General features: G+C 43.2%; 1 protein-coding gene across 8 annotated transcripts in view; it reads right to left on the bottom strand.

Annotated features, from left to right (window-relative positions):
* Positions 1 to 1,144: 1,144 nt before the first annotated feature.
* Positions 1,145 to 12,168, bottom strand: part of huwe1 (HECT, UBA and WWE domain containing E3 ubiquitin protein ligase 1) — a 44,708-nt gene continuing 33,684 nt past the window's right edge. For 6 of the 8 annotated variants that reach the window (XM_062428026.1, XM_062428031.1, XM_062428033.1 and 3 more), the window contains 17 exons: positions 11,421 to 12,132; positions 10,923 to 11,014; positions 9,642 to 9,798; positions 9,370 to 9,538; positions 8,988 to 9,190; positions 8,653 to 8,894; positions 7,747 to 7,849; positions 4,938 to 5,087; positions 4,580 to 4,825; positions 4,369 to 4,486; positions 4,143 to 4,283; positions 3,764 to 4,051; positions 3,505 to 3,610; positions 3,153 to 3,270; positions 2,522 to 2,703; positions 1,834 to 2,024; positions 1,145 to 1,727 (listed from right to left, as the gene is read on the bottom strand). In XM_062428026.1, coding sequence (XP_062284010.1) covers positions 1,625 to 1,727; positions 1,834 to 2,024; positions 2,522 to 2,703; positions 3,153 to 3,270; positions 3,505 to 3,610; positions 3,764 to 4,051; positions 4,143 to 4,283; positions 4,369 to 4,486; positions 4,580 to 4,825; positions 4,938 to 5,087; positions 7,747 to 7,849; positions 8,653 to 8,894; positions 8,988 to 9,190; positions 9,370 to 9,538; positions 9,642 to 9,798; positions 10,923 to 11,014; positions 11,421 to 12,132 — 3,321 coding nt within the window. In that variant the 3' untranslated portion in view covers positions 1,145 to 1,624. Of the gene's footprint in view, positions 1,728 to 1,833; positions 2,025 to 2,521; positions 2,704 to 3,152; positions 3,271 to 3,504; positions 3,611 to 3,763; positions 4,052 to 4,142; positions 4,284 to 4,368; positions 4,487 to 4,579; positions 4,826 to 4,937; positions 5,088 to 7,746; positions 7,850 to 8,652; positions 8,895 to 8,987; positions 9,204 to 9,369; positions 9,539 to 9,641; positions 9,799 to 10,922; positions 11,015 to 11,420; positions 12,133 to 12,168 lie in introns of all 8 variants that reach the window. The other 2 variants (XM_062428034.1, XM_062428032.1) reach the window with 2 other exon arrangements.

The following is a 12,168-nucleotide window of genomic DNA, read 5'->3' as shown; positions in this document are numbered from 1 at the left end:
AATCAAGGCCTACACACACCAACAGATGCTTACAGAATACGCAAATCAAGCGTGTTCAATAGAAAATTGCATGTTCTTCATACATGTGTGTGTGTGTGTGTTTAGTGTAGCGTCTGAAATCCGGCATGACAGCACTGTAATTTCATTTATCACGCCTCAGCACACCCTAAACCAGACATGGATGCTTTCCTTTAAAAAATAAATAAATCTGACTATCAATATGGTCTACTGTGAGGACAACGTGGATGCCAGTTCCTCATAATCTAGGTGATCCACCTTTTTTTCCAGATTTCAAATAAAACTTCATCTGATCACAATTATGAATTTCCATGTTTTTAATGAATATTTAGCCTTTGCCACTGCTGTGTCATCTTCAGCTCGTCAGCAATCAAACAGTGGCCAGTGAGGGACACTGAGACAAAATCAAGGGTACAGACAATCATCTGCGACTGGAGAGGACACTGGGTCAGTGTCAGCATGAGAAATGACAGCGCTGCTGCAATGAGCTCCTATAATGCTCCCAACTGGTCTAATCCAAATGTTTGTCAGGTCATGAAAAAAAGTGCTTTATGGATGGTGTCAGTCATTCATTACACACTGTCATCTGGGACAGTTTGATTCACTGGTGGGTTTAATGACAACTACGGGATTGATTCACTTGCAACAGAATCATTTGGGGTTTCAATTATTAAATCTAAATGTTGCCAATAGAAAATATTTTCTATTGAGATTTGTCTGATTAAGATGTTTTTTGGTGTGATTACACACAATAACTGACACATTTGATCTTGATGAAATGAGATCACTGCATGATTGAAACACTGTTAAAAGAGACAATGGACGCAATTTTATGCATTTATTCATGTATTATTCCACTCTGATTCAAAGGCTCAAGGCTGGGTCAGCGATTTAATAGCCAAAAATACTCTAGAATTTATGGTTAATGTCTTTTTTTTTTTTTTATCTCCTTCAGGTTTTCTCTTCATTTTTTGTACCATCCTTCCTTAAAAATGCCACAAATTTTTTTGAAAAGTGCATTTTTGTGAATATCTCCAAAACTTCTCAAGTTGTTCATATACCCCCCATAAAAATGTTCCCCATCAACAAGGCTTGTGAGGTCACAAATTTGCAACAAGAAACCACCAACATTTTTCCCCCAAAGGTTTTATAACCATCCTGTTCAAACAACATTCTCTTTTTTCTTTTTACACAGCCAGAGAACAAAAAAGATTAAACATAATAAACTCCCAAACCTTTTGTACAGAGAAATCAAACTAAATGAAGAAAACGTCTCTTATATTAGTCCATGTTTTATCCTCTGAATCTGCTCTTGCATTTGCCATTAAATTGGGAAGGGAGACACAATCGTGTCAACATGAGGCTCTCTGTGTGGTACGCAATATTAATCAGTCCATTTCACTTGCTGGTTTTATCTGTTTTATATGGAATAGAAACCAGTAAGTCTAGGCCATTCAACAAGTAATCCAGTAATGTCTATGATAGTGTGTATGTGTATGTGTGTATGTGTGTGTGTGTGTGTGTGTGTGTGCGCGTGCGTGCGTTCAAAGGTTATCTGTATGAGTGGGCAAATCTAAATCAAGTGTTTGTATGCATGTTTGTGTGTTTAAGCCAGTCCGAATCCCTCTGAGCATTCCTGAATGGCCAACAGCAGCATATGTCTCAGCTTCTCATAGCTCTCATAGGCTGGGAGGTCCAGCTGGTTAAAGCTGAGGGTAGAGAAGAAGAGAGCATTAGAATTTAAGTTTCATCTTCACAATTATGACCCTTTCAAGACATAATTATTCAAGCCTTGTAATCGTGCTGTGTATTTACCAGGTATGAGCAGATGGCAGGCGGTCAGTGGAGCGATCATCACGGTGGATCTGGAACTTCTGGATGCCGTTCATGCCCTCCAGAGCAGCGAAACCCTGAAGGGGAACCTTGGACGTGCCAGTGACAAACTGTAGGAACTTGGCCCGGTCGGCCTGGTCAAAGGACCGCAAGGCCCTCCAGAACCATTGGATCTAGTTAAAAAGAAAACAAAAGAATGTGTCACAAGAATAGTTAAGCTATAGATGAGTTTGTTTTGCTGTTTTTTGTTGTTGTGAGGGGCAGATATCGATAGTTAAATGGCTGGAAGCTGCAAGATATGGGAAATAATTTCAAATAGCAACCGAATAGAATTTTGGTTTTGACTTGCTTCAATTCATAAAGTGTGAAAGAGGCACTTCTTTTTCTGTGAGATGTAGTGTAAATATTACGGTCTGTGCTGCAGAAGTAGCAACTTGATAGATCACATGAAATTGTTTCACAAATAAATGTGGCTGCAGTTAAATGGAAAACAATCTGTACTAAAATTAAATCTGACGATGGAAGTCGATCTCAAAGGTGCTAATTTGACACCGTCTCTTCTGGGTTTGGTGTTGTCAGCTCTTAACATAACCATATGAGTCCTCTCACATGTGTAGAAGTGGGTAGACATTTTAATTATAATCTTGTACGCGTGTTTCCTGATCCATACCTGGATGGAGCTGGACTGGTATTTGTGATATTCAGTGTTGGCCTTTAGGTCGTCAATGTCAATAGTGGGCAGGCCAGAGATGAGCAGCTCCAGCTCCTGCTCAGTGAAGATGGAGATCAGCCTCTTGGGGATGATCTCGTAGAATCCCTCAAGGAAAGCTGCCAGCTGCTTGCGGATTGCACCTAGAAAACAAGTTATGAGTATTTACTCTGGAACCTTTATGTAGCTGTGATGATATTTTTTTATTTGGCCTGCAGCTGACGTTTTAATTTGATGATGTTTTTTTTGTATATATCAAGCAGCAGAAAATTCAAAGCTTTACTGAATAATGTATTTGAGCAGCAGCTGGAGGATGTTACTTGAGATAAATCAACCATCTTCCAGATACACATCTGGCTCTCTGCTGCATATTGATCAGTTCCAGTATTTTCGAGGGCTGCTACCTAGTCCTTTCTCAATGCACTGTATCATTTAGAAGCAGCTTTTCATTCATACAGCATGAACATTTAAAATGAAATGTACATCGGTCCATCTGCATTGACTGATTTTTTTTGTCAGTGAAACTGACTTGCTGTAGCCCTCCCCCCCGCTTATGGAAATGAAATGTTTGGTGGAATAACGACAATCTTACCTGTCATCTTCATCTGGCAAACCAGATGCACATACTCTTTTTTGTTTTCCTCTGTGACCAGGATATTGGCTCCATTTGGCTTGAGGTCTCTCACTTCACACACCCCAAACTCCTGGACCTGCACACACACACTTTCAGTGCTGCTTATCTTGTTATATTTCAGCCTAATGTTTTACTGTGTGTCACAGATGGCTTCCATTAGCGGTATATTAAGGCCATCACTCATTTCATGATAACAAAGAGCATGTGGTATTTGAGCCCTTTAGGCCCAAAAGAGTTAAGGAGACGATACTGCATGAAAATCAATTTTCAACTTGAAGCTAATTGAAACATTTAGAGAGCAGACACGAACCTCTGTGCTGAATGTCAGCTCGTAGCCCAGTGTGGACACGTCGTTCTCCAACAAGTACACCAAGCCCTGGAAGAATGGGTAGTCCTCGCTCTCCATGTCTGTGTACCTGGGAATACCACAGAAATGCATATTAATTATCCAAAAATTTTGACTTAGAAATATTTCTTTTTTTGTACAATTTAGCAATCAATGAGCATTGTATGAATAATGTATAGTTGGAACACTTCGTAGATATGTAGGCCACCAGTGGCTTCATTACCTGACACTCTTGCCCAGGATGTGCTTGTAGAAGCTGCGGGTGAAGTAGCACTCCAATAACCGGTTATCATAGACTGCCTTAGCCACCACACGACCCACAAACTTGAAGTAGCTGAGGTGGTTGGGGTTGCAGTGGGATGAGGGGTTGATGGTGTAAGTCACACGATCGCCGGGCGACGTGCGGAACAGCGCATACATTGGGTTGAACATCTCTCGGGAGATGATCATGTACCATTCCCTCAGCAGGCCACCAGCATCCTGGCCCTCTTCTCCTTCAAACACGATGTACCTGTAATGGAAAAGGAGCAGAGTATGACTCAGGCTGAGTGGTTCTGAATTGAGAGGACATGCAGTTGGATGGAGAGGAAATGGAGCCTTACAGCCTGTTCTTCATGTCCTCTGGGCTCTTGCGATGCAGCTCTCTGTAGGAGTCCTCAAACACGTGATCTCTCCTCACATGCACAGCCATGTCCTCCTTCCTCAGGCCTTCATCCAGACGCTCTAGCTCCTGGCGGAAATACCTGCAAAGATGGCCAAGAACCCCAGCCGGTCAGTGATTCGAAAAGCCAATAACTACACTGGACAAAATGTAAGAATCTCACTTACTTCCTCTTAACATCAAAGTCCAGGATGCGTATGTAGTCAACCAGCACTGCAAAAGGCCCATCAGCCAAGTGAGTGGTGGACTGGCGCAGGATCTGGTTAAGCACTGTGCGGTGAGTTTCTACAAGGAAAGAGGATGAGACCCGTTACGTACTAAACGACACACTGGGACAAAGCTTTATTATTCTCCTGACTTTTTATCTTTCACACTCACCGGCAAAGCGGAGGAACTTCTGGGTGTCTGGTGGCAAGTTTGAAGAGATGTGCATCGAGGATGGTTCCCTGGAGAAGAATGGGTCTAGGGATGAAGGTGTAGCAGGTGTAAGGGGTGCCGGGGACAGTGGTGGAGGCTCATCTTTGATGTGAGACAGTTGGCTCTCCCGGGTGTCCCTCACAGGAGGTTTGCTCTCTCGCTCTGTGGCATGGACCAGGAAGAACGCCTCCACAGCAGGCTGGAGAACTGGGGAAAGAAAGAGATCATCATTCCGGGAACCATGCTCCTTGAACAGACATAAATATTGTATGAACAAATAGCATAAAGAAATGCATTTGTTAAGATGGATTTCACCTACCCAGTACAGCATGCTGGTCATGGGACTCCTCCAGCTCTTTCAGGCACTCCCCGAGCATGTCCCATAATTCATCCAACAACAGCTGCTCGCTGAGCAGAGGGAGGTCTGGAAGTCTCTCCTCATTCTCTGACTGGCCGTTTCCTTCTTCATCTAGGAAACAAAATTCCAAAGTAATTAAACTGTAAGAGAAAAAGCTCCATATTCAGTTTTTCTATTTGCATTACATTTAGATCGCTTGAGTTATTGCTTCTACTCCCTGTTTTAGATGCCAGCTCAAACCCTGTTTATGATATAGCGCAATATTTGACTGATGACATCAAATCGATGGAGATGTATAGAGACTTGAGCCATACAAATGCAAAAATCTTCCCTCTAAAATTATGTAGGGGATCCAGTATCCAAACTAAGTTTGAGAACCACTGCTCTATAGATTAGTGTCACCATCATGATCAAAGTTACAAGTAGCAAGGTGTAGTCACAGAAGAGTGAAAGGATCATAGAGACTCACTGCTGCCTGTAGTATTCCTATGATGACCATCACAGACCAAGCTAACTCTGTAACTAAATATTTTAGGAGATACATGACTACAGACATAGTTTTTACTGCACCTGTTTGATGTAACGTGAGAGTGAAGCAAGTAATGTAAATTAACAAGGACTGACCACACCATGCTCGGCTGCTATAGGTACATAGTTTGAGGTAAAATGTATTAGTTTCATCAGTATATTAAAGTTTAGTTTGAAAGACAAGCATTATTTAAATGCTTAATGTCCACATTTAATTAAAGAATAAGCCTATAAACAAATATGTATTTAGCCTCATTGCAGTTATATTAAATTGAAATTATAATAATAATTAAAGCCGCAAGCGGCGATGGCGGGCCCTCGCTCACCCATGCCACCGCGGGGCCTGAGGCATGGCGGGGCTGTGGCGTGAAGCAGAAAGTGAGAAAAAACCTGGAAGGAGGCCAAAAATGCAATGTTTCGTTCATCCAGTAGGGGGCAGTCACAGGTAGTTACACATATGGTCTGGTGTGTTCAGGGCGGCCACTCATCAGTCATGTGAAGTTTGGAGTGAATTGGACAAAGCATGAAGGAGTTATGAGAGGTTGATGGTTCATCCACCAGGGGGCAGTAGAGTGTAACAAAACAAGCGGTTGCGTTCAGGGTGGGACAGTGATTACACATGTGAAGTTTTGTGGAAATCGCACAATGATGATGTAAAATATGGCACTTCCTATTTCCACTAGGGGGCGACACGAGTGAGACGTTGAGGTCGGCACCCTGGACCTGTGTACCAATTTTCATGATGATACGAGTTCAATAAAGCCATCAAAAAGCCAAACGTATTTTCATGGCGAGGAATTGATGGTCGCCGCGTCGCCACACGGACGCCATTACTCGTAGCTTCACAGTCTTCATAATGTAGCTTCACCAACTGGTTCTGAATGAAGTTGATGGGGCAAAGTATGTAATTTTAATGAATCTTAGTTAACTTCCTGTTACCACCGGGGGGCGCTATGAGTTACGTGGGAAGTTAATATATCGGGACGTTCAGGGCGGAGCCATCATCATGTCCAGCAAGTTTGAAGCTGATTGGATGAAGTATGTGGGCGTGAGAGTCACTCGTATGTACATGGCGAGCACGCCAAAGTTAGTTGAGCCCTGGCAGACACGCCCTTTGACCTACGGATGCGCAGAGCACAACTTAAGCTCAGCTAGGTCTGGAGATGTTGCGTACCTAATTTGAACTTGATCGGGCGAACGCTGTGGGAGGAGTTAATTTTAGGTGGGAAAAATCAAAACCAAAATGGCCGACTTCCTGTTGGGTTGAAGTCATGAGGTCAAGAGGCTTTTTTGCATATGTGGGTATAATACATATGTGTACCGAATTTTGTGAGCATAGGACAAAGTTAGCAAAATTCCCTATGGGCATTTTTGGACTTTGTAGGGGGCGCTATTCCGCCATTCTGCGTCGACCATGTGCGACCACCCAAAAATATCGAATTTCGGATGAGGCCGGACGTCCGTGCAAAAGTATAAGCATTTTCGCATTTGGGAAAGGGGCGAAATTGGGGCACGAAATGTCGGAAGAATAATAATAATAATAATAATAATAAACATTACAATTTCAATAGGGCTTTCGCCAGGCGACTTGCAGTCGCCGCTCGGGCCCTAATAAACATTACAATTTCAATAGGGCTTTCGCCAGGCGACTTGCAGTCGCCGCTCGGGCCCTAATAATAAACATTACAATTTCTATAGGGCTTTCGCCAGGCGACTTGCAGTCGCCGCTCGGTCCCTAATAATAATAATAATAATAATAATAAACATTACAATTTCAATAGGGCTCTCGTCAGGCGACTTGCAGTCGCTGCTCGGGCCCTAATTATAATTTCAAGAATAAGGCTAGGTTGATATGATAATCCTACAGTCCTAGGTTTATGGTTAACCCTAATTCTCCCATTGGGCCATCACACCTGTTAAAAATGAACAAATCACCTACTGACTGTAACATTAGCATTAGTGACGCTACTGCAGCTTAAAAGCAGTTCCAGTATGAATATGAATTCTGTCAACTGCCCTCTGTCTTTCCTGTTATAGTCATATAATCTCGCATTGTATCATGACAACTAGTTTACAACACGTTCCAGAGTGGGACGTGGGGAGTAGTAGCTCATTTGCATAGACACGAACAGCCCATCGATAACCTAGCAGAGTTTGTTAACTGGTTGAAAAGGAGGATATGTTATCTTTAAAATTTGAGAAAAGGAGGTTCAAGTGCATCATAAGTGTGAGTGACTCATACCCAGTGGTGCAGGATCCTGTTCTAGAGGAGATGGCTGGTCCACATCCATTGGCGAGTCATCTCTCTGCGCTGCCTGGGCTTCTGACATTGACTGCACTTCAGACTGCAGAAAACAAGCCAGGTAGGACCAGAGAGACAGAGGACGAACAACAGGGAACAGATAAGGGAAAAAGGATAGAAGAAATAATGATTAATGTGACATTTATGGCAGTTTTTTTATTCTAATACTTGACTAATATTGCCATGCATCATGACATTCCCATGATCAATTAAGAGAGGACAGGAACTGGGACTGAGTTCGGGAGGGGGGCCAAAAGCATGAAGCCATGTCAGCCAGCAAACAGATGACATCAGTGGAACAAGTCAAACAGTTTGGAGCAGGCAGCACATTCACACTTCACATTTCAACAGTAGAACACGTCAATGCAAAGACATTAATAGAGAATGCAGTGGGTCACTAATACATCTGTCTTTCGGTTGGAGCTGTCAATGTTCATCATGGCCACAGTGAGGACATTGTCACTATGCATAAACCAACACTTCAGGTAGCAGGCTGTAAGCTGCCTGCATACTTCATTATATTGTTGCTATACCAATGCAATCCTATATCAAAGGTTTTGTTTATTTCTCAAAATAAGACAGATGTGCATTTCTAGTAATGGGTTAGATTAATGGACTAAACGCACAAAATCAGTATAAGCAAAGCTAATTAAGACATGAAGCATGTCAGTAGCTAATGGCCATTTCATAGCATTTATCTAGAAGACCACCACAGTAACTCAGAAACAAATATACTGTGATGGGCGTAATATGTAATCAATAGGTTTCCCCACAGATGACTCCTACAGTGTGTATGTTCAATGTGTGAGTAGGAGTATGCCTGCTGTCAGTGCGGCCCATGCTAACCGTGGCAGCAGCAGCTGTGCCAGCAGGGGGAGCAGCACCAGTGGGGGCATGAGGGGCCACCACTGAGGATCCGGCAGTGGCTGTGACGGCGGCAGAGGCAGAAGAGGCGGTGGGTGGGGGGGCCTGTGTGAGCCGGCGTGCCCGCTGACCCTCTCTCACCATCTGGATGATGGCGTCAGCTTCAGCCTCTAGCTGACGCACCGCGGCCTGGATGCTGCTGGCTGAGCCCAAACTTGATGAGCCTGGCCGTTAAGAGATGGAGGGGAGTGGTTTTATCATTTGCTAGATCATCAGGATTTTATATGGACACTAGAATATTGTGTACATTTTCTTACCTAATCGCCCTGTCTGTTTGGCTTTTTTGTTGGCCCGTCGTGTGTCCTCACGAAGCTGGATAATGACCTGCAGCACTCGCAGGAAAAACTTCTGCGTTGACGTCTTGGAGGTTAGCGAGCTCATACAGGGAAGTTGTAGTTCACGTCCCCCGAGGGTGCGCTTCTGGGCAGCCACAATCACCACACTTTCCGACCCATCGAACCTGTGCCCCATCCAACAAATTCAAACAAGGTAAAGGACATTGTACTTGTAAAAAATGTACCTTCATGCAAATAAGGTACTATCATTACATACTGAAATGTTGCTTAGGAAAACAGAACTAGAGTTTATATTTGACAAAAAACAGTCTGCCACAGTTTCGATTGCATGTGTTTTAACAACCTAATATTATTGGGTAGCCCAGAGCCATCACTGGCTAACCTGCTAGTCATCTTGCCCTTCAGTCTGCCTGAGAGCGAGGAATCTTCAGGTGCATCAGGGGAATGTGAATCTGCTTGTGCCCGTCTCTGCTGCTCCAAGTTGTACTCTCTTAGTTCAGCCAGTAATGTACCTGAGAGAGAGAGAAAAGGTTTGGAAACGTGCGTAAGGAGAGAACTGTAGTTGCTTGAGTAAGAGCACAAGAATTGGCATATGTGAAGTTGCACAGCACTCACCGATCTGTTTGCAAAGAGTGTATCCGAGGTGTCTTGCTCCACTGAGCAGCAGTCTGAGCACAGTGTCCCTGGTTGCGCCGTCTCCTCTAGAGAGCTGCAGTAAAATATTTGCTGCATCCTCCAGACCCTCTTCTGAACATGAATGAGACGTCAACACCTAATAAAAGACAAGGAAAGGAGTTATAGGTGGAATAAGCAGAAAAAAAACTGTTCTTAAGCAGTAATTAATATTCTTGTATAAAGGCTCATAAGAACAAATGTAAAGTCTCAGAAGCCACATGAGTGCACATCTTTAAGTGTATGGCTTCCTCTTAATCTTTTAAACTTATTTCTCCTTGTGCTATATGAATAAAGCTTGCTTGCTTAACTAATACTGACAAGACTCATGATACGTAGCCAGCCAGAAAAAGATGTTTGATGTTGACAATCCAAATATCTCTTAACACTCAAGCCACCCATCCAACTCAGCCATTCAACAGTGACATTAACTTTGATGTGAGAGCATGCACACATGACATAGCCTGATGGACTGGTCAGTGTATCAAGGTTAAAAAAAATAGATCAAGGTAAAAACATGTGGTGGTGTGACAGATTACTTTAAAATGATATGAAGCAGTTGTGCCACACGTCTTTTGTTACTACTATAAAAGAGCATGGAATCAAATACAGATTTTCACTGAAAAATCCACAGATCAAAAAGGTTAACTGGTTTCAAGACAGATTTACCTGGTGTGTGTCACCACACAACACAACTGCTCACTGCAGTTTAAAGTAAACAAGGTCCTCTTGAGGTAACACAGCTAAGAAAATCCTTCCAGTAATGGAATTGGGGTTGTATACTTTAGAAGTTATGTTGCCGATCAGCCAGAGCTGATACGTACAAACTTAAAACATTGTTTAGTGTTTGAGCTGCAAATGGTATTTTTATCATCACATTTTCACCTGAAGTTACATTTTATACAACTCAAGTACTTAAATATTGAAAAATACAAAGTTTGTTTATAATAAAAAACAGAATATGTGCAAGCCCAGAGCCACAAAACAAATATGCCACTTGACTCAAATTTCAAAATTTAAACTTTTATCATAAACTTCTTTCCTTGGTTTTGTCAGTGGGATTGTATCAATTTATCCTCAGTGTAAGTTAGAGACAAATTTCATGAAGCAAAAAGATAAGCAAAGTTTGATGCAAAGCTACACTTCTCCATGAGCAGTAAACAAGTTTTACAAGTCACAAAGACAGCATGACTGACACCCTTTCGAACAATGTTTTCCGCATACCTCCACAGACAGCTGAAGCTGTTTCTCTGTGAGTCCAGTTGAAGCCATCTTGTTGTCACTCTCTGTACTGCTCGTAGTGCCCCTCTGTTTCCCTGTTTTGGCAAAACACCCAAATTCATTGTAAACTGCATCATGATTTTCACCGTAAAACTTAACACATCAAGCCCAGATGAAACATTTGTGTGTATATCCAGGTGCAAGATTTTCAGGCTTCTTCTTTCACAGCAAGATGCAATGTGTATGTTTTAGATGATGTCATTGTTTTCAAAACATCAAATCAAACACAAATGAAATGCATCATAATTCGCTGAAATACATGTGGTGAAGGTGAAATGTGTTATGGGATGCTCATTTCTGTTTGTTTTTATTGGTATCAGGTTTTAGGAGGTTGTTTTTAAACAATACCTTTGGTTTTAGAATGTTTTTTTTAGAAGGTGCCTTTAATCATAATGGGTTAAATTAACTGATGGCATTTTACTTGGAATAAATCAACAATACCTGTGGAGATTGTTCCAGTGGACGTGGGTATACAGATTGCTGTAGAGGATGTCTGGGAGACTGCTAGACTTGTCCCTGAGGATGTACCCTGGGCTCCGGCTACCACAGAGGCTCCCGGGCCTACGACAGTGGGCTGGATGGAGCCCCCTGATGCCATGCCCTGTGTTGTGACTGGGGCTGTGGCTCCTGAGCTGGTTGCTGTGCTAGGGTTGGCTGCCTGTGGAGTAGGGTGTCCCGCAGGCACCTCTGTGGCCTTGTTGTCAGGCAGGGCAATGGATATGAGGGAGAGCAGGCGCAGCAGCTTTTCAGTGAGCAAGGAGCTCCGTCTGATTACAGGGTGGGACAGCATGTTCATCAGCTGGCCAAGAGGGGAGGTTTCCAGGCTGAATTGGGCCCCCTCAGCCTCTGCACTGCCCCCCAGAGGCACCGTCTTCATAGAGGCCTTTCCCTTGCGGCTAACATTCATGTTGTCCAGCTTGACCAGCAGGTCCCAAAAATCGGTGGAGATTCCCAGAGACTGGGGAGTAACGACAGAGGAGCCTAAGGAGTTTTGGGTGTTGGAGGCATTGGAGCTGGCGTTGCTTTGAGACTGTGACCCTGACCTGGAGCCCCCACCTCCACCAGAGGAGCCTGAACAAAGACGAGAGTCCAGATCTGAAGATGATGCTGAAAGATCCTTACAGCGCTGCTGGGTGAAGTGGCTGGGGAATACCTGTTGGAAACAAAAAGGACTTCCATTATCATAACT

Source organism: Scomber scombrus, chromosome 10 (assembly GCF_963691925.1).
Source record: "Scomber scombrus chromosome 10, fScoSco1.1, whole genome shotgun sequence".
Lineage (NCBI taxonomy): Eukaryota > Metazoa > Chordata > Actinopteri > Scombriformes > Scombridae > Scomber > Scomber scombrus.
The sequence above is the reverse complement of the archived record's forward strand: the minus strand, read 5'-3'. Positions and strand labels throughout refer to the sequence as shown.